At 41.6% G+C, this 22250-nt stretch overlaps 1 protein-coding gene across 5 annotated transcripts in view; it reads left to right on the top strand.

Moving 5' to 3' along the window:
* Window positions 1–12471: 12471 nt before the first annotated feature.
* A2m (alpha-2-macroglobulin) overlaps window positions 12472–22250 on the top strand; it is a 46134-nt gene continuing 36355 nt past the window's right edge. For 3 of the 5 annotated variants that reach the window (XR_003378482.1, XM_005365162.2, XM_026788200.1), the window contains exons 1-8: window positions 12472–12788; window positions 14831–15014; window positions 15925–16081; window positions 16236–16288; window positions 18016–18036; window positions 18278–18446; window positions 19287–19371; window positions 21086–21206. Coding sequence is in view for 4 of the 5 variants with exons in the window: in XM_005365162.2 (XP_005365219.1) it covers window positions 12691–12788; window positions 14831–15014; window positions 15925–16081; window positions 16236–16288; window positions 18016–18036; window positions 18278–18446; window positions 19287–19371; window positions 21086–21206 (888 nt within the window). In the remaining variant the exon portion in view is untranslated. Of the gene's footprint in view, window positions 12792–14830; window positions 15015–15924; window positions 16082–16235; window positions 16289–18015; window positions 18037–18277; window positions 18447–19286; window positions 19372–21085; window positions 21207–22250 lie in introns of those variants that run through there. The other 2 variants (XM_026788202.1, XM_026788201.1) reach the window with 2 other exon arrangements.

Raw genomic sequence — 22250 nt, forward strand, 5'->3', positions numbered from 1 at the left:
AGTTTGGATGTTCACCTTCCTAGACCAGGATGGAGGGGGGAGGACTTTGGACTTTCCACAGGGCAGGGAACCCTGACTGCTCTTCAGACTGGAGAGGGAGGGGGAGAGGAGTGAGGGAAGGGGGAGAGGTGTGGGAGGAGGGGGAGGGAAATGGGAGGCTGAGAGGAGGCAGAAATTTTTTTTCAATAAAAAAAATGATAACCTTCTTAAGAAAAAAATAAATAAAAGGGAACAGGTGTGAGTCTTCTTAAGGGGTTTCTGGGTCCTGCACATTCCATGTGTGCAGTTTTTTTAATCATACATTTATTTGAATGATCTAATTCTTCTACCTTGTCTCCAAGCCCTCACACTCTGTCTGATCTGGAAACTCTTGGAAATGATGTGAGTCCAAGAACGAGTCTTGGATGAAGTCAAGAAAGGCGCCTAGTGTGGCTTCCGGCTGGGCCTAGGCGCAGAAAGGAAGCCGAGGAGGGAAGCAAGGGACAAGGACCAACTCTCTAAAGAAAACCACAGGCGTCTGGTGCCCAGCTGCTCCTGGACCTGGAGGGCAGCACAGGTAACATCTGGGACAGACCCAGCCAGAGAATGTGCCCGTGTTGCTCCGCCAGGCAGCGTTAATGGACAGTTCCGGGTCAGGGTCCTGGATCAGGCTAAACTAGAAGATGTGTGGACTTGGTTGGCCTGGGTCTGGAACCGGAAGGGAATGAGGTGTGGAAGCAGATTGAAGAGTGGGCTCAACAAGAGTGCCTGCAGAAGCATCTCCTCCTGGGCCTGGAACAGTGGCTCGGAAAGGGGCAGCATGGGGTCAAGACCAGGCTGGCCTCGAACTCACAGAACTTGCCTTTGCCTCCCACGTGCTGAGATTAAAGGCATGCACCACCACTGCCTGGCCACATTCATTTTTTTTTTTAACCTCTACTTTAAATCTATGTAATCTGCTTTCTCCCTTTCTGGAAAGGTGAAAAGTCATGTCACTGGAATTCTGAACACACAGCTCAGAGCAGGACCCCCTCTGTATTGTTTGAGAACATTTAATATGTTCACAAGAAAAAAACAAGCATCTTTTCAGTCAGAATTTATTGTCACATGAAATTACCTTATTTTTTGTCTGCATAGCTTGGCTTGTATTTTTCCACAGGAATGTAAGCATCCCAGTATCAGAGACTGACATGGCCTTTGTGCAGTACAGAACAGAACTGGGTACACGGTGTGCATGAAGATGTTTGCGCACTGACAGGGCAGCATCCTCTGGTTTTGCTTGTCGGCTTTGATGGCAATAAACCTTCCAGGACCCAATGTAGAGCCTCATTTTTGTAGATTCTTGAAAGCTGACTGGTTGTGTGATCTACTTCAGCATCTTGAAATTCTGAATGGGCCCCACTTCTTACTGGATATCTTCAAGGGTTATCCCCCAAATAAGCCCAGATTCTGTACATTTAAGAGTCTTCCTCCTCAAATTTGCCATTAACAAGACCATGTATTCATTTCAGTTAAAACCCGGGCACATCTCTAAAACAGGAAAGAAAAATACACATCTGTCTTATGAAGTTTTGAGCACATGAAGTAAAATGAGCCAGACAAAGTGCTAATCACAAATGTTTGTCCTTTTGGCCAAATGATGTGACATGAATGGGGCCAGGCTGCTTGTTTGGGTTTTTGTCCCAGCTGTTTAGTCCCAGAGAAAAATCACACATAGATCTCTATAAGTTATAAAGCTAATTGGCCCATTAGCTTTAGCCTCTCACTGGCTAACTCTCACATCTTGATTAACCCATTTTTCTGATCTATTTTAGCCATGTGGCTCAGTACCTTTTTCAGTGATTGCAGAACACATCCTGCTGCTTCGGTGGTCTGGGCAGGAGTGGGAGAAATCAACTTCCTCCTTCCCAGAATTCTCCAGTTCTCATTACATCATTTCTACTTCCTGTCTGGTTTTCCTGCCTGGCCAATCAGCATTTATTTAAAACATGATTGACAGAATACAAACAATTCTCCTGCACCAAAATGACAGTGTCCATAAATATTAACTACCTCAGTATTATTAACTTATTCTAAAACCAAAAAAAAAAGGAAAAAAAGATCTCGTCTTTGAAGTCAGGATATGTTTTATCACCAATATATGCTCATATATTTAGATGAGACTTTTCTTCTTTCAATAGAACATTAGATAATTGTGTCTTTTATGTTGATTTTATCTTAGGCGTGCCAGAATCATAATTTCTTCTCAAATATATTATTAATGCTGAAATGTTACTAAGTCTTGTCAACTACATTAAAAGTCTGTATTTTTAGCCCCTTCATAATGTAGTTGTAGGTTTGAATCACATTTTCTCACACCTGAACACGCCTTGCTCCTCCATGGCCCTTCACTAACACGTGTGCCATAGTCTTGCCAGAAGAACCATGCTTCTCCCATGCACTAGCTACACAATTGCCTACAAAATTAAATCTGAATTCTGTCTTAGGCAGTTCAGGCTCTGCTTCTCTCTTGCTTTACCTCCAGGCCCCAGTCAAGCTGAATCTCCTTTATTTGCAGTTTATCTAACACCTCTTGTTATTTCATAATCCCATCCCTTTGGTCACATTGCCTTATAGCCAGAATATTTCGCATGTGTCCGAGAGTTAACCAGGAATTCCTCTGGCAGCAGACAACAGGAAAGCCACTGCTAGCCGCCTAAACAGACAGAGGTCCATAGGTTCATGCTTCAAGGCTGACAGGTTGATGCAGTTGCTCAAGGGTGCTAAGATGAAGACAGGCCAATGCTGTCTTTCGCCCGTGCTTAGCAAACAGAACTTTGTTCTCGTGCTGTTGCTTGAAGTTTTCAAGACAGCTACTAAATTCCAGACAGACATCTGCTTGCTGTGGAGGAAGCATAAAGAAGGCCGACATGCACACTGGAGTTTGTGTGTGTGTGTGTGTGTTTAGAAAGCATAAAGTCTCTGTCCATAATTCCCACCTAGCAGTTTTCTGCTTGGTCCTTGTGTTGGCCAAGACACAAGCTAGAGACATTTGGGAAGAGAGACTTTCAGTTGAGAAAATGTCCTCTGAAAACTGGCCTGAAGGCAGCTTGGGTAGTACATTTTCTCATTTGATGATTGATGTGGAGGCACTTGGTCTATTGTGGGTGGTGCCACCCCTGGGGTGGTAGTCCTGGTTCTATAAGAAAACAGGCTGAGAAAGCCATGGGTAAGCAAACCAGTAAGCAGCATCCTTCCATGGCCTCTGCTTCACTTCCTGCCTCAAGGCCCCTGCCTTGAGTTCCTGACCCGATGTTTCTGCATGATGGACTGCAAGCAGCAAAATAAAATAAACGTTTTCCTTCCCAAGCTGTCTGTCTTTGGTCATGGTGTTTTATCACAGCAACAGACACCCTAAGACAAACCTCACTGGCTAGACTATATCAAATAGTCACAACTAGTTGGAAGGAGGCCAGAGAAAAGATTACTCTCTGAGCAGGACTATGGGGCACTGGGAAACAACTGAGAAAATGATTTTTTTATTTTTTGATACTCATCAGAAGTTATATATTAGAAATTATATATACTATATTTATAAACTATATATTTCCCTTTCATCATCACATGCATATTTAACAGGCACCTCAAACACAATCCATACCACTGAAGGATTCTCACTGAAGTCGTAAGTAGAAGAACAAGAAGTCATTGTCTATCCATGACTTATTAATTATAATGAAACTATTCACAATAATATATTCTTTTAAAGTAGTTATTTTTATTACACCAGAACTTATCTTCAAAACACATTTAAATAAAAACAGAGAAAACTGTACAATAAAATATTACTTTAAAAATAAAAATCAATTTAAAGTTTCATGTGGCATCTCAAGGGGCCCTACACAGCCAATTTTGTTCTTTGGAAACAGCTCTACAGTTTTTAAATGTATTCAACTGTTAAATGTGCTACTCGGCAATAACGAAATAGACATTTATAAAAACTATGTGGAAAAATTAAACATTTTACAACAATGTTAAATATATGTCACACCACTGAACTCTGTACTTAAAATCGTTATGAGTAAGGAAAAAAAAGAAAAATCCATATGTTCAACATATGTGTGATATTTATAATTTAAAAATACTTGGGGTAACTCATCTTATGTTCTTCATATCATTTTCTGTACACTAGCATAAGTGTCACTGTTATAACGTAATACATATTTGTAAAAGCTAAAAATATTCAAGTTCTTTTCTTCTCTCCTCAAATCTTAGCAGAATTAGGCACACATTTTCAAAAGATTTATGAAAATATGGCAGAAATACAAAAGAGCAACATATTCTATAAAGAGAAAGAAAGACGAGAAGAAGGGCTGAGGGCAGGAGCTAAGTGTGACCAGAGTGGCCCCCGGCAGTGCCCCAGAACTGCCAGTCATGGACATGGTATTAGTTATTCTGACCTTTCAAAAGTCTAATGCCCTTTACTGGCATTACATGCTGCTGATGAGAATGGCTGGGCAAATGGACACAGTAAATTAGGTCCACCTCTGTCTAGAAAGGGGAAGCAGAAGTAAGTTGAAAGGGCCGTGTTAACTGGTTGCAAGGATCCACCAGCTGACAGACAAAGCAGGGGGCTGTGTCTCATCCCGTGTTGGAGACGTGAAGATGGAGCAGGCTGGTACTGATGGGAAATTGCCACATTTGAAGCACTGGGCAGTTGAACAGCCCACCATCCTTTTGAGTCAGGCTTTATATGAAACCTACACAGCACTTCTTCAGGGGCTCTGAATCACCATGTGGGATAAATCCATGCTTGGTAGTCAGATGGCCTCTGGTAAGTTCCTCGTTCTTCTGCAAAAATTAAGAAGCCTATACTGGGACTCGCACTTGAAAGTCCTAGAGGAAGGCTTCAATGTCCTTCTCAGAATGTCCTGTCCCATGGGACTGCTCCACAGACTAGGTTGTGTCTCAAATGTCAGCTCTGAAGCTACTAATGAATGCTCTGAAGTGGAGTCTCAGGAGAACATCATATTCTTACATAACATTTGAGTGAAGTACAGTGAACACTTACCAAGTCTGAACTTAAAGTGCTCATGAAATAAGATAGTAGTTCCCATTCTTGAAAATGAAATGAGTGAAATACTAGGCATGAGTGATTGTGTCAGACAGAGTTCCAATCCTTTGCGACTTACACAAGAAGCCCAGCCTCTCTCTAAATTACTGTGCTGCTTTCACAACTTGTACACCAATTGTCTCCTTGTAACTCTCATCTGTGTTAGTAATAAGTGAACTGACCAAACAGAAACACGAAAAGGATCTCTGTCTTTATATAAAACGGAAGTCCAAAGTCTTAGGAAGGCTCAACAGAAAAGAGTCCTCTGAAAATGTTACTGGGGCAAGGGCCAGTGAAATGGCTCAGTGAGTAAAGGCACCTCCACCACACCTAATCCCAGGACCAACACAGTAGAAGGTGAGAGCTGGCTCCCGCCTGCAACTTATCCTCTGACCTCCACACGGGCACTGGTATCGTGCATGCGCTTGTGCATGCGTGCTCGCGCGCGCGTGCGCGCACACACACACACACACATACACACACACACAGTGAAAATGTCATTAAAAATACTGCACGCACTGGCTTTGTGGGAGCCTAGGCAGTTTGGATGCTCAACTTGCTAGACCTCGATGGAGGTGGGGGTTCCTTGGACTTCCCACAGGACAGGGAACCCTGATTGCTTTTCGGGCTGAGGGGGGGGACTTAATTGGGTCAGGGGGAGGGAAATGGGAGGCGGTGGCGGGAAAGAGACAGAAATCTTTAATAAATAAATAAATAAATAAATAAAAATGTTGCTGAAGTCATTCTATCATGTATGCACATTTTAAGTAATGTGCTGTAGACTATATATGTAACAGGACGGCTGCTTGTTTGTCCCGGCTATCCTGAACCGAAATAATCACACAGAAACCATATTCATCAAAACACTGCTTAGCCCATTAGCTCTAGCTTCTTATTGGCTAACTCTTATATTAATTTAACCCATTCGTATTAATCTTTATATCGCCATGTGGCAGTGGCTTACTGGGTAAAATTCCCAGCATCTGTCTCCTGTGGCTCCATGGCTTCTCCCTCCAACTCTGCCCTTCCTTCTCCCAGCATTCAGTTCTGTCTTCCCCGCCTACCTAAGTTCTGCCCTATCAACAGGCCAAGGCAGTTTCTTTATTCATTAACCAAGACAGAAGGACCTCCCACAACATATACAAATATATTATATACTGTACATATTAATTTATAATGTCAATTAAGTACTAAATTAAAGGGATCTGAAGAGATGGCTCAGTAGTTAAGAGCACTTGCTGCTCTTGCAGAAGACCTAGTCTCCATTCCCAGTACTCACATGGTTCACAGGCATCTAACTCCAGTTCCAGGGCATCAGACACCCTCTTCTGGCCTCTGTGGAACCAGGCACACATGCAGTGTGCCTATGTACAAGCAGGAAAAACACTTACACATAAAATAAAATAAACGTCTTTAAAAATATTAAAGTCGGGCAGGGAGGCACATGCCTATAATTCAACCATAAGGGAAGATGAGGCAGGAAACTTAGTTTAAGACTAGCCTGGGCTATATAGTTAGACATTACCTAAAAATTATCCAACTTAGATGAATAAATGAATGAATAAAGTGGCCAAGTAGAGTCTTTAATAGTACATCAGGAGTCCATGAATTTAAACATACTGAATGCATTTAAATGCATTGCACTTCTTCTCTTGGTTATGCTTTCAGTGTCTCATCTCTGCATGGTGTAAACCTCCAAAGCTGTCAGTGCAGTCATATTGGCACAATCCTAGTAACCATAGAAGCATCCTCTAGCATCATCCTGTGGCAGTGCCCTTTAGCAGCATCCTTAGGAGCATCTTCTCCCACCATCCTCTAGCATCATCCTGTGGCAGTGCCCTTTAGCAGCATCCTTAGGAGCATCTTCTCCCACCATCCTTTAGCATCATCCTTTGGCAGTGCCCTTTAGCAGTGTTCTTTAACAGCATCCTGTTTATTTGGTAGAATATGAGGTTCATTTTTGCAGTTCCTACAAAAAAAATGCCCTTGAATTAGGCCTAGAATAAATAGCTACCCATTTGAAGACAAGGTGTAAAATATCTATGAAAGCCTTTATTCCAGCTTCTGCACAGCAAGAAAATCTCAAGTTCTAGAAAATGTCACTGTATTGAACATATGTTTCATATAAGAAAACACCATACCAGGTTAAATGATAGAGGTTAAAAGTTATTATAAAGTTACAGGTTATGCCAACAAGAAGCATTTAAATTATTTCCCCCAATAAAAATAAACATTTTCTCTTTGACACAAAAATTAAAATGCATTAACTTACAAAAGACATTATAATGTTTAACCAATTAATGGAATTATTTCTTATTATAGCCTCAGAGGATGATGCATGACATATGCCTCGTGTTCTTCTGCTTTATAAATAACTCGTAATTTCCTTTCAAATGGCACCGTGCTATTTCAAGTTGTATGAGCATACTTAATTATAATTTGCTATAAAAATACATGAAGCACATGAATTATGCCATTTATTATTGACAGCTTCATCTTAACACACCCTTCTCCTCTGATTAGGAAGAAGGACTTTCTAATAAGAAAATAAAACCTAAGCCAAGCTAAGTCGTAAGTGGCAGACATGGCTCCTGGAAGTGGCAAAGATGCCAAGCAGCTCAGAGACCACAGACTTCAAAGGGAAGAGTATGTATATACAACCTCCATAAACTGGTTACATTTTAAAAGATTACTTGTCTTTTATATGGCTGACAGGAGATTATATTCTGAGTAGATGACAGGAAAGTGTGTGTAAGATATTTTACAAGACTCTACTTTTTAGCAAACATTATATAAACACATCAACTAAAATCTGTCCGCTGGGACTGGAGAGATGACTCAGGGGTTAAGACCACCGACTGCCCTTCCAAAGGTCCTAAGTTGATTTCCAGCTCCCACATGGCAGCTCAGAACCATCTGGACTCCAACTCCAAGAGATCTGTTACCTTCCCTTGACCTCTGCAGGTACCAGGTGTACAAATAGTGCACAGAAATACATGTGGGCCAAACATGCATACTCATAAAAGTAATACAATTTATCTAAAATCAGAACAAAAACACATCCGCAAGACTTCCAAAATGTGTATAGTGTGTGTGTGTAGAGACAGGGGTGGAATTTATTGCTTGTATTAAATTGGTTTAGTCTGGTCACTAATTCCTCCATTCTCAGTAGTGGTGTCTGGCTGTGGGTGCCAGTTGTCTTCAGAAACCTAAGGGAGCAAATAGAATTTAAGTGAGAAGACAAAACGTGCTAAACTTTTGCTAACTTGGGGACATCCACAGCAAGGACTTTGTTATAGAAATGTCTGGGAACTGCTCTGATTTTATCTCACTGAAGTTGGGGGAGGCCATGAGATCACACAAACAAAATGTGCTTAGTCCTGAGAGCCTCACCGTGGACACACGCTGCCCCGCCTTCCTGGCTCCAGGCCTGCACGATTTCTGAACTGGTAAGTGTGGCTTGACACCTACTTAACATCCTCGTTTTGAAGGTGGTTAATGTATAAACGGCTGAAATGTCCTCACCATCGCAGGGACAGAAGACACGCCTGTTTCCCACGTTCTCCTGTCTTGGGCATTGTTAGCTAGTGCACACCGAGCCCAATCACAGAACTTTCTAGTCCCTATTAAGTACTTTTGCAATGTGAGGAAAACTTTTTTCTTACTAATTTTTGTTAAGGCCTGTCTCCTAATCTTGCTTTTTTCCCCCTAACTCCCAAATACACCCCTTGTGTTCTCCACCCTTTCTTCCTGTTCCACGGACTGCCTTTCTTATTTCCTTTCTTTCTATCTGTAAACACTCGCTACGTCCTTCCAAGATGTATAAAACCCATCCAGGCTGTGTGTTCCCTTTCCCATGAGGCATTGTCTATTCAGGTAAAGAAACTTGTATTTTTTTTTCCTGGAAGTAGTGTTGAACACTGTTCCCATGGTGAAACCCACAAAAGATATGAACAATCTCTTTTCAAATATGAAGATTTAAACATAGAGATTAATTTTCGCTAGTGTGATAAGGTTTGCAGTTTGAAGATGACAGAATCTGATCTACGATAGTCCCATGAGTCTGACAGCACACATGGTGATACTTACAACTCACCGGCAAGACAGCTGAAGTGCAGAGCAGATACCCAGCTGGCCGTGACCAAGCACGTGATTCACTCAGAACCAAGGCTCCGGTGCCCTGGAGACTGACTGCTCCACCCACTTGTCAACTTTTTCTTCTCAAGTTCTTCACCCCAAGTGAAATGGGTTTGGAAAACGTTTCCTCTTTGTAAATGAGTATGTGGCAATGGATCTATGGGGAGAATGTCCTTCCACCAGGAGGTGATGAATCTCTCTATAGCCTTTGCTTTTTTAGTCAGCATTTCCACTCATGCACACAGTGTGCACAGATCAGTTCCGACTTCCTCTTGTCCGTCCCAGCTCTAGTATTCATAGTTCTACTTCCATTTGACTTCTGTTGTCTTCTTGTGTCTGGCTTGCTTCCCTTAGCATAGTATTCTGGAGTTCCATCATCGATTGCAAATGACAGCATTTCTTTATAGTTTACAACTGAGTGCTGCTCCATTGGGATGCACATTTATAGCACATCGGCTCTTCGTGTCCTCAGAGTGTCCCTGTGAGATGATTCCTTCTCTACACAAGTGGAAGATTCTTAGCCGTGGCCATGGCAAAAGCAACTCAAAGGAGAACATTCATTCCGGCTTGAGGTCTAGGTGTACAACATGGTGGGAAATTCAAAGCAGTTGGATACATCATATCTACAGTCAAAGTCAGCCATGAGTGTGAACTAAGCATGCAGACCAGTGTTCCATTGGCTTCCTCCATTTTCACACTGTCCAAGGAATTGTACCAACCACAAGAGGTGGGTCTTCCAACCTCAGCCAAAGTGACCAAGATAATGGGGGATGTCCAGAGGCCCTTGCCCTAGGTCATTCTAGATTCTGACAAGTTAACATTCACTGTAGCCATCAGACAGATGTTCTAGACCCCTGCTCTCCCTTTCCTTTTGCATCTCTAGCAGATATTCCCTGGCATTTTCTCCTTCTTAGATCAACTACAAATGTCTCTCCTGTTTGTCATGTTCCCTCCATGTCTGTGTGAAGCTTCTGCCCCACTCAAACATGGAGACAGATGGTTCTCAAGGCTGTCATCCCTAATCTAGATGAATAGTTGTTATTCTATAATTTAATGTCACAGTGACATAACTTGTCAGGAGTGACCTTCATTGTTTATCTTCACAATTTACGATGAGAGAGCAAGTAAATTTTATTAACTTTTGTCCATCCTGTCTTAAGAAATCATCCTTGGAAATGTTTGTTTCTAACATCTAAAAAAATATGTCTCAAATTCTGTTACAGATTGAATCAAGGTATAATAAAGTAAGTCCTTTGTATTTTTAATTTTGAATGCTATTGTTACGGATGACTTGGCATGAATTCACAATCACGCTGATCTAGTAAATTACTTTTTTGGTAGAAGGGTCCTTTTCTTGAGACTCAGAGACCCCCTCACTCTCCTGAGATTCCTGACTTTTGCTCTATTAGACTGCCTCTGCCTCTCAGTTAGACAAGTGTTTCTTGGGCCCTTATCTTGGGCTCTTGACTTTTTCATTGGCATCTTCTGAGCATTGGCATTTGTTCCTGTAGCCTGCATAAGCAGGTGAATCTAGGGACCTCGGGTATCCAGGCAGTTTAAGTTCAGCATAAGTGAGAAATAGTGAATATTTTCATGATGCTGCCCACAATGAAATAATATAATCCCAGTTTCGTATTATGACCCAGGACACGGACAGTTAAGGATAGAGGTGATTCACACATAAGTAATGGCACATAAGGATAGGGTACAGTCTTTACTCCTAGAACAAAGAGACCAAGAACAGAAAGAATACTTGGATGCCACACCCGAACTGCCTAACACTATGTGTTCTTCCAGCTCAACCCTCTGTCCTTGCCTCTAGAGGCTCCTGCCTGTCTGTTCTCTGTCTTACTCAGTCAAAGGTGGTTTAATTCACTTACCGACTAGCTGGGAAATTAAAACAAACAAGGCTTTTTATTCCCTGTCATCTTATCTCTCAAACACGCTGTCACTCGGCAACCTCTTTCCGGTTCCATCGTGAGTGCCCTGGTGTAGAACCCACTCTGCTCACTCCGCTCACTCCGCTCAACCCGCCATCTTCTGGATTATTTCCTTGTCCGCTCCATATTTCAGTAAGATTGAGCTTCTCAAGGAATAGCTCTGAACTTTAATGTTGCCAAGGTTCTTCTCTGATTTAAAGCCAACTGTCTTCGCCACCCTTCTAATTGGTCAGCCATTTCTTTCAGGACAAATACATTTATTTTGTTTTATCAAGAGCATCATTACTTTCTCTCCTCCTGTGCTCCTGGGTATGTATGTCATTCTAAAGCTTAGGATGCCCCCTCTCCCACCCTTTCCTCGGGCTAACCGCCACTCACTCTTCACAGCTTAATTTCAGACACGTTTGCTTCCTCCCAAATTGTTTCCAGGAGCCCCGGCTGGACTTTGTGCCCTCGGGGAGTTCTTCAGCTTCTCTAAAGATAATGGTTGGCTACTTCATTTGTCTTGCTCGTAAAATCTATTCTATCCCCTGCCCCATGAGAATGTTAGAATTTTTGTTCATTCTTGCTTCTACTTGTCTGACATTCTATCGCTAGGTTCTGGCCAGGGAGGATCAATAAATGGTTAGGAATAACCAAGGAGCTGCAAGAACTAGTGGATGGACACACCAATTAATAAAATTGTCTCTAGGACGTAGAGACTAGAGAAGGGAGTGTCATACAAAAATACTGGATGGCAAAGACGCTTTGGATCTTTGTTGGGAACAGTAGAAGGGCGTTCTTTGAAACTTGTGACTTAGACTAGAAATGTATGTGTGTGAAGGCTCCTATCAATTCTATGCTATATTGAGACTTAGAAATTTACTGTTTAGGCTAGACTGGCTGGCCAGCAAGCCCAAGACACTCCTGTCTCCTGCCCTCCAGCACTTGGACTACAGTTGAACATTAGGCAACTTAAGAACAATCATTTTTCCTGAACCTGACGCTTCCTTTGCAACCTAGTATATAATACCTCTAAAGTCAAAACCTACTTGCTACTTTGGTTCAAAATCTTTTTCACAGAAGGTTGCCGAAAGTGGGCCTCACTTTAAAGATAGGCTTTATGTGGCCCGGAACTTGTTGGCACACTCGTTTGGAGTGAACTATTCAAGCCTCCCTAGCTCTGCTTAAGCTGCACCCTCCTTGCCAACTATCCAGGCAGGAGCCCAGAGCATCAAGAAAAAGCACTGCGGGAGGCTATGGGGGTGGAGAAGCCGATTGTCCGCTTTATTAGACAAACCAGAAAAAGTGAGCAGTAACTGAAAAGTGGTTAATCCTTCTGGGAATTTTGGCTAACCGGCCAGGAATTAACCTTGGCAGTAATTAGGCCATCAATGACCTTTTCAGAGACTGTTCAAAGACCTCAGCTTTGTTTAGAGAACTTCTGTGGGTGGAACCAGCTATTTGCAGAAAGAACAACGTAAAGCCCGGCTGCTCCGCAGCACGTTCAGGACCAGATCTCCGGGTGCAAGGCAGCGGGGAGTCTCCAGTCGGTCCTGTGGCATGGGGAAGCTCAGGCTCCCACACCCAAGCGTGGCCATGCTGCTGCCGCTGCTGGGGCTTCTTCTGCTACCCACGGATATCGTCATATCACAAAAACCGTGAGTTCCACAGAACGCGAGAAGCTTGGCTTTAGGGTCTTGGTTTTTCGTTCCTTTCCTCTAACCATCTCCTTCTTTCTCACCTCTGAAGTTCCTCCGAGATGTCCCCAATCCCGCTCATTCATTCATCCTCCTTCACTCACCCTTAAACATTTCTGAGCTCTCTGGATTTGGGAACATCCAGATCCCCTGTGATGCACCATCTTTCTGGATGCTTGAAGTAACAGTCGGTCTTCGGGACTGCGAGACCCTGTGGTCTTTACATGCCTCACCTTGTCTGAGTCAATAAAGACACACCTCTCCAGAGTGGCGCTTTGTCTGGAGAGTCACAAATCCTTAGGAATGGCTCGCAGTGTGTATGTTGATGCTGAAAAAGGAAAGGACTCAGTGACAAGACAAGACTTTTGTGCAGATTAGCTAGTAATTAGGTCTGTGTTTCAAAGAAACAAGAGTAGACAGACAAACAGACGGGCAGACAGGCAGAACAATATTTGGGAGCACAGGCTCTAGGTAATTAAGATCAGATCATACAAGAGGATGTGCAAGAATCGATGACAAAGGTATAACTGTTATCTACCATTTACTTACGCGTGTTGGAGACTGTTTTCCTTAGTGATTGTGTTTACTCAAAAGAAGAATGTTATTTGTTTTCATGAGGAATATCCAACCACGCGTCATCAATGTTCACTGGGGGGTAGGGAGTGGGGGGGCACAATTCTCAATAAAGATGTGCTCTGCAAGTATTTCTATTTTAAATCTATTATGTATGAATCATCATTTGTGTATTTTGGTAAGTTGTGTATTATAACTTCTGAAAACAATTCAGTCATAAGAAAATTTTGGCACAAATTTTAGTCACACATTTAAAACAAGAGTTACTGTTGTGTTTTCATACCCATGAGTTGGGTATAGCCAACATCCATGTTGGATAGACCACAAGCATATAAATTTCATGCATAAAAGTATAATGTGTATATACCTGTTAATAAAAATTATGTTGTTCATGAGATATTTTGAAGCATAAGGAAATTGTAGTATAAACTTCTATAGAGTTAGCAGCACAGAAATTAGAATTTTTGAGCATTACAAAAAGAAGTTTCACATTTATTTATTTATTTATTTATTTATTTACATATATACTTATTTACTTACTTACTTTGGACACAGGATCTTGCTATGTAGGCCTGGCAGGCCTCTTGGTAATCCCCCTGGCTCAGCTCCCCAAGTCATGTGCCACCATACCTCTCAGTACAGATTTTTAAATAGGTGATAGTAGTTATAAAATTTAAGATTCTATGGAGAAATTGAAACCTAATTTAAGAGAAATTAAGTCTTATTTTAGAGTGTCAAAAAGGCATGTTTGCTTGTGTTTAAAAATACAATAAAAATAGAAGTTAACTTGAGAGTATGTAAGATGGGCATGGCATTTAAAAGTGGTCTTGAGAGCTGCTGCTTGAAACTGGAGTGTTCTTAGTCGTGTGTTATGGTATTGAGAAACTCTCTCTGCCTTTCTCCTGAGTTACCAGAGGATGGGCTGTGTTCAAATGGAGCTTTTCCCTACCTTTGGAAAGGCAAATACGTATGGTGCAAACAAGTTGTTGGTGTGTGAGCTTTACAAGCTTGCTGGATACACGCACACATCTATCTATCTATCTATCTATCTATCTATCTATCTATCTATCTATCTATCTATCATTGTTTGTGAGGTTCAGATCCCATATTTGTAAAACAGAAACAAGTTGTTTGTGTGTGAGTTTTACAAGCTTGCTGGATACATGCACACATCTATCTATCTATCTATCTATCTATCTATCTATCTATCTATCTATCTATCATCTATCTCTCTCTCAATAAAGATGGTCACTACAATGGCCTGGGAGCAAAGGGGGCGGTTAGTTTTTACTCCATTCATGGCAGTTCAGTGTCTGTTTTCTCTTACTATATAGCTAAGGATGAGGGATGGTAATGGTGGAACTGTGATGGGACATAGTGACATTGATGGCAACAACTCCCTCACTCTCCTCTAACTCCTGCCTCCCCAGAATCTACATGATGTTGGTTCCCTCCCTGCTCCACACAGGCATCCCTGAGAAGGGCTGCCTCCTCCTCAGCCACCTAAATGAGACGGTATCCGTGAGTGCTTTCATGGAGTCTGTCCAGGGAAACCAAAGCCTCTTCACTGACCTCGTGGTCAACAGGGACTTGTTCCAATGTGTCTCCTTCACTGTGAGTATAGCCACTTGGCTTACTTGACTCGGTTAGAGTAGAGATCTGGTGTTACCAAGGCAAAGCACTGAGAAACTGGGTGGAGGCAGTGGAGCTGGGTGCAGGGAGTGTCCAATAAAGAATCTGAAGCTAGCAACCCAGTGGAGAGATCCAGTACCCACTCATCGGTTTCACCTACATATTATAGACATATTGAAAGTAAGTTCAATGATCAAAGAACAATTGTATTAGTCTAAAAAAAAAACCAACAGCACGCAGTAGAAAAGGGGGAAATGTGAATTTTACTTAAAATTAAAATCATTTTTTAAAGTTTATAAAGCAAACTAAGTCAACGTTAATCATACTCTCCCAAGAGTAAAAAGCTACACAGAGAAACCCTGTCTCGAAAAACCTATAAGTAAATAAGTAAGTAAATAAATAAATAAATCTGTAGAAATCACCCTGGGCATCTGTAGAAGCCACCCTGGGCATCTGTAGAAGCCACCCTGGGCATGTGTCCAAAATCTCTTCAGGGCTGGATGCACTGGCGATACTTGCAATCTAGTACTAACAAAACACCTCCTTTTTCCCAGTGTTGAGACCCCGAATAGCAGTACCTACAATATCCTGTTAGTGGATAACTACTTGGCCAGATGCAGGGTGTAACTGAGTCCAGACTTCACTGTATTTTCCATACAGATCCAGATGAGATCCTCAGTCCCTCCCGGCTTTTCTCATTAGTGTTCTTTCTCCACCTCATGTTCAGGTCTTCCCGTTTGTAAAATGTCAGAATTCCTGCCTTTGCCAACTTCCAAGATAAGAATGAGGGAGCGAAATTAAATAAAAAGGGCAAGATCTCCATGGAGATGTAGAACAGGGAGAGGAGGAGGCTGGAGAGACTCACTGGGTTTCAGACTCTTCCATATTTCAGGTCCTACCGGCTTTGTTCAATGAGGTGATGTTCCTCACTGTCCAAGTAAAAGGACCAACTCATGAATTCAAGAAGAAAAGCACAGTGATGATTAAGAATAAAGAGAGTTTGATCTTTGTCCAGACTGACAAATCCATCTACAAACCAGGGCAGACAGGTATGGTGAGATCCACAGTCAGGACAGCATCAGAAAGGAAGCTCCTCTCTCTCTGCCTGACCCCCATAGTCCCTGTGATCCTTGGTTCCTTAATAGTTGTATTACTCACCTATAAGGACTGGTCGGGGGCTCACCAAAAATTTTTTTATTTCAGTGAAATTTCGTGTTGTCTCATTGGATGAAAATTTCCACCCCCTTAATGAACTGGTAAGTCTCCTATTATTTGCATAAACCCATTGTTATTGGTATAAACTTGAGGGAGGAAACACTGGACTGCACTAACAGCGATTCCTCACGCTGCAGGAGTAGAGGGTCCTCATTTGAAATAGGGTCCCAGGTCAAACAGTCGGGACCGTGTTCTGCCACTACTGTGACAGATCTGGCACTCAGTCGCTTGTTACATACTTAAACTTACTCTTCAGTTTCTAACTAGGAAGAAAATCAACATTGGACAGCCGACCAAAAATCTAAATTCAAGTATTTCTTAGAAATTTAAATCTTTTTCAAGCACACCAAAATCTCTGCCGTGAAAGAAGTTGCGAGTATTAAGTTTATTTCTTTGTGAGGATTCACAACTCTTTCTACCGCAATGTGGACATCAGATCAACTCTCCCTCCTCGGCTAGCTTTCTACTGTATCTTCTCCTCTTCAGAAGAATCGATGCTCTTTTAACCCCAAAGGCAAAAGGAAATGCCATGACCCTGGCTTCTCTGTCTCACACACCGATAGCTAGTTCACACAAAATCGTGTTGGTTAGAAAAATGCTATTTCTTATTACCTGAATTGTTATAACTTGGCCAGTATCTGTAAACAAGACGGATGTGGGATTCTCTTCTGTATACTGTGAATATGTTTTATTACCAATGGTTAATAAAGAAGCTACTTTGGCCTATGGCAGGGCAAAATAGAGCTAGGCAGGAAAACTAAACTGAGCGCAGGGGGAAAGAAGGTGGAGTCAGGTAGATAGCATGTAACTGCTGAAGGAGAAGGATGCTGGAACCATACCAGTAGATTAATAGAAATGGGTTAATTTAAGTTGTAATTTAAGATGTAAGAGCTCACTAGAAATATGCCTGAGCCATCAGCCAAACAGTGTCGTAATTAGTATAGTTTTACGTTCGTTATTCGGATCTGAGTGGCCAGGATACTAAAACACAGTCTCCATGTACACAAGACCCATCACAGTAACCGTGATATTTGTCTCTCAACTTCTATTTTCACTCCACCTAAAATCAAATATGATATCCACCACTCTGTCAAGCTAACATGTATGAGCAATATATATGTCACAGGCATACACATATATCAAACCATATATCTATATATAGTATACATATGTATACTATGTCATATGTATATATATGATGTCATCATGTGTGTGTGTTTTCTCTTTCTGTCCATCCTTTTAGAATCAGGACAGGCAGACATATTGTTCTTTTCTATTCTCAGCATCTAGAATGACACACAACATGCAAGTAGATCTGGGTGGTAGAGGAGCTGTTCTCATCTTTTCTCTTTCTTAGCAACACCTATTGGTGCGTATTAATAATTGGGCTCAAGAGTAGTTACTTCCAGAGGATGCTACAAGCTTTTAGACAGTATTGCAGTATTGGTAAACTCTATTCCTAACAATAGTACACGATAGATAGATAGATAGATAGATAGATAGATAGATAGATAGATAGATAGATAGATAGATAGATAGATAGATCCATTATATATAGGTATATATAATAATATATATATATACATATATATCCATTACCCATGGCAACTAAGTTCTTAATATTACCTAGTAATCACTTGAAATGAATTAATTAAATTTGAGTAAAATTTAATTTTTGTAGAATATATGTGTGTGTGTGTGTGTGTGTGTGTGTGTTGAGTTATTCCACGTATTTGAGAACATTATACAATTCTCTCTTTTCTTTCAGATTTCTCTTCTGTACATTAAGGTAAGCAATGTGAATAGTTTACAATCAGGAGAATAGCAGTCAGCAGTCATTTCACGGGAAATCTTCTGTGGGGACTTCTTACAATCATATGCCAGAGACTTTGGAGAAGGAGGAAGCTTCGCCTGTCCTCTGAGCCCTTCTCATGCGCCCTCTTTATGGATAACGTGGAAGCTTCCATGGATTTCTTTCATAGCCTCTGATGTTCTCTGCCCTTTTATGAATTATGGTTAATTTATTACAGGACCCCAAAGGAAATCACATTGCACAGTGGTCGAGTTTCAAGTTAGAGAGTGGCCTCAGACAGTTGTCTTTCCCTCTGTCCTCGGAGCCCCCTCATGGCTCCTACAAGGTGGTGATACGGACAGAAACAGGCAGGATCATAGAGCACTCCTTCTTCGTAGAGGAATTTGGTATGGATGGTAAAAAAATCATAGAATGTTGTCCTTTATAACTGAGACCTCTAGAGCTCATAGTTTGAGTATGTAGAGTCCTTTGGTTTCCTGTGGATGATTTTGGGCTTAGAGTTGTCAGAGGCTGCTTGTTTAATTCCCATCTGCCAAGACCCAAAATAATCACACAGAAACTATATTAATTAAATCACTGCTTGGCTTATTAGCTTTAGTTTCTTATTGACTAGCTCTTACATCTTAAATTAACCCATTTCTATTATTTTATATTTTTCCACCAGGCTCATGGTTTAAGGGCAAGGTTCCATCATGTCTGTCTCCTGCGGCAGCTACATGGCTTCTCCCTGACTCTGCCTACTTTCTCTCAACATTCAGTTTAGTTTTCCTGACAAGCTCTATTCTGCGCTATCACAGGCCAAAGCAGCTTCTTTATTCATTAACCAAAAAAAGCAACACATAAACAGAAGGTCTTCCCACAACATAGAGTAAAATCAATTACATCTAAGTCCAATGGGGTATCAGTGCTTTGTGAATGAAATTTCGTTTGCTTTTTGTAGCAATACTGAATGACCAAAATAAAATATTGTTTCAATAGTGAGAGGGGGAGGGAGGAAGACAAAGTAAAGGGGGGGGGGAGAGACTCTTCAGTGTTATAGTGAACTGTCCTAGTTCCTTAATCAAAATCTTTACTTGAGAATGAAATTAAGTGTGGATAAATTGGAGAATGGAGTTACCGCTACAAAATACTGGAATATCGTTAGAGAATTGTTACAAAGAAGTAGACAATATTAAAGCCTTCCACTCTGCAGCGTGACCACTAACCTCCTTTCTTGCGGTTCACAGTGCTGCCCAAGTTCGAAGTGAAGGTGGCAGTACCAGAGACAATCACCATTATGGAAGAAGAGATGAGCGTGTCGGTGTGTGGCGTGTGAGTTGATGAACACAACAGCGACAGCCCTTTGAGGCAGATTCACCATCTGAGATACTTTGATTTCCTCAGGAGCAGGGGCAACATGGGAAACTTAAATACTTCAGGAGTGTTCCCACAGGCCATGCTTATCCTGCTCCTGTGTGTGTGTGTGTGTCCTTCTTATTTTCCTTTATATCATCTCTATCAACATTTCTATAACTATCATGAGGTGGGGACCGTTTATAAAAGGCCATGTGGCTGGGATTGACCCTACAAGTGAGAAAACTGAACACCACACACACACACACACACACACACACACACACACACACACACACTCACATACACTCACGCGCGTATGCAAGTGTACTGAAGGATGCTGGTTTTCCCTTAGCCATAAGTGATACCAATGCACTAAGGAGGGAGAAAAGTAATGCCGGCGTATAGAGGAATTTCAATCAGTAATAGGTCATTTATTTGACCTTGCAAGCAGTGGGTAAAGAAAGTAGATTCAGAATCCAGATCGTCCTTAACTCATCAGGCTGTTTGAGCTATCACCTCCCTCTCTGCAAGGCCATTTTCACAGAGAGACTAAACATGCTCTTTCAGGGTGATCCCTTTGAATCCAGAAATGTCTGAAGGACCTTTGGCCCCCAAGAGACCTGCAGTGGCCCTAACAGACCAAGAAAGCAAAAAGACCAGTGCTGCCCTGAGCTCATGCATGTGGCACACACACTAGCAGCTCCTTTGGAGTCGTGTTCACCAAGGCCTCTGTGACTACTGACCAATGCTTTTGCAAAGAGAGGAAGGGGATCCTTCAGATTTCCAAACCGGGAAGGAAACAAAGCAAACAATGTGACATTAACGCCACAACTCTACTTCTTTTATAAAAAGTAAACAAACATATACATAGAGATATACACCGAGAACACATTTTGGTAGTTTGGACTCTTGAGTCATTTTAAAAATGTTTGCTGTTTCTATTAAGTATATTTTGTGTCTGTAGGTACTACAGTTCTTTTAAGAATGAAAAGTCACACATCCTCTCTCACCTATGGACCCTAGCTTGTCTTGCTCTTGTGAGTGTGTACAAGTAGGGGTAGATATGGGTACACTCTGTGAGATCAGGAGACCATAGGAAGGGAAGAGAAGAGAAAGGTAGTCTGTGTGGCCCCAAAGTGGGGAAGGGAGATGAAGGGACTGGGCAAGAAGAGTCGGGGGAGAATAAAAAAAAAAAATGCTTTTGAAAATGTCATAAAGAAACCTAATACTGTGAGTCCTAATTTAATTTTTTTGATAAAACAACCTATTTAGCCTTTGTAACAAAGCACTGCTATTTAGATTATACTGAGATTTAAAAGTTAAAAACTGAATATGGTGGTATATGCCTGTCATCTCAACACGATGGAAGCCAAGGCAGGAGGATGGTGAGTTCAAGGCTACCCCAGGCTCTAAAGCTGTCTCAAAATAAATTAACTTATAATAAAAATAAAAAAAACAACATTAACACCTAACAAAAGAAGAATGAGGTGAGTTCCAGCACGTGCCGTGGAGGATTTTCTGAGTCCAGTTGGTTTGTCAGCTTCCCATGTGTAATGAGTGACCTCCGCACAAGGCAGAAGGGAACCCTGCAGAGAGATGTGCTGTAGCTGAAGGGGATCACGGAAGAAAACAAGGAGGGGTGTGTGTGTCCAATGCTGCTTTGAATCATGTGGCTACGTTCTCATGGCAGATACACCTACGGGAAGCCAGTTCCGGGACATGTGGCCGTGAGGATTTGCAGGAATTACAGTCATCCTTCTGACTGCTTTGGCGATGAGTCATTGGCTTTCTGTGAGAATTTCAGTGAACAGGTAGGCTCAGAGCTGCGCCTTCTGGGAGCTACCAACAAACTCGCTGTTTGTTAGCAGTAAAGCTGGGGGACGGTCTATAATACCTTTAAGAAACTTAAAAAAAAATGACTTAGCTAAAAAAATAATTACTTGTCTTTTGCGATTGCCCAATGTACATGTCCCAGAACAACAAGTCCAACCATCCAAAGCGTCTCAGGTATCTTGTGTAAAAGAACAAGACACGCCACACATCTTTTAAATCACTTTGATCCTGAACTGTGTCCGTTCTGTTTTCTTTCTAGAAGCAAGAATCTATTACAGTGTCCTATCTAGATGCCAGGGAGGTGAGATAGTCATCAGATAGATGACCAGATATAAGCTGTCTGCCGTGGGGGCGGGGACCCAGCATTCAGAGAAGTGTTAGCTCTGTTGCAGTTAGATAACCTAAACCATTAGCATATTTCTCAGTTATTCTTTCTAGCGAATAGCAGGCAGCAAGAAATTATATCTGTCAATTATATACAAGATATCCTTATAAAATTACCCATAAGGTAAAACCGGACTTGCTGAACATAGTGGACAATGAGGACTACTGAGAACTCAAGAACAATGGCAATGGGTTTTTGATCCTACTGCACGTACTGGCTTTGGGGAAGCCTAGGCAGTTTGGATGCTCACCTTACTAGACCTGGATGGAGGTGGGTGGTCCTTGGACTTCCCACAGGTCAGGGAACTCTGATTGCTCTTCGGGCTGATGAGGGAGGAGGACTTGATCGGGGGAGAGGGAGGGAAATGGGAGGCGGTGGCGGGGAGGAGGCAGAAATCTTTAATAAATAAATAAATTTAAAAAGAAAAGAAAAGAAAAAAAAGAGCATCCTCAGCTACAGAGCAAGTTTGAGGCCAGCCTGGGCTATATGAGACTCATCTTTAAAAATGGAAAGAAAATGTCTTTTTATCGTTGATTTTAACATTTTAAAAACAATGGGCAGGAATATTCAGTTAATGAATTAATTTTAAAAATATAATGGAAAGAAAATGTCTTTTATCATTGATTTTAACATTTTA

This window comes from Microtus ochrogaster, unplaced genomic scaffold, assembly GCF_000317375.1.
Source record: "Microtus ochrogaster isolate Prairie Vole_2 unplaced genomic scaffold, MicOch1.0 UNK1, whole genome shotgun sequence".
Taxonomy (NCBI): Eukaryota; Metazoa; Chordata; class Mammalia; order Rodentia; family Cricetidae; genus Microtus; species Microtus ochrogaster.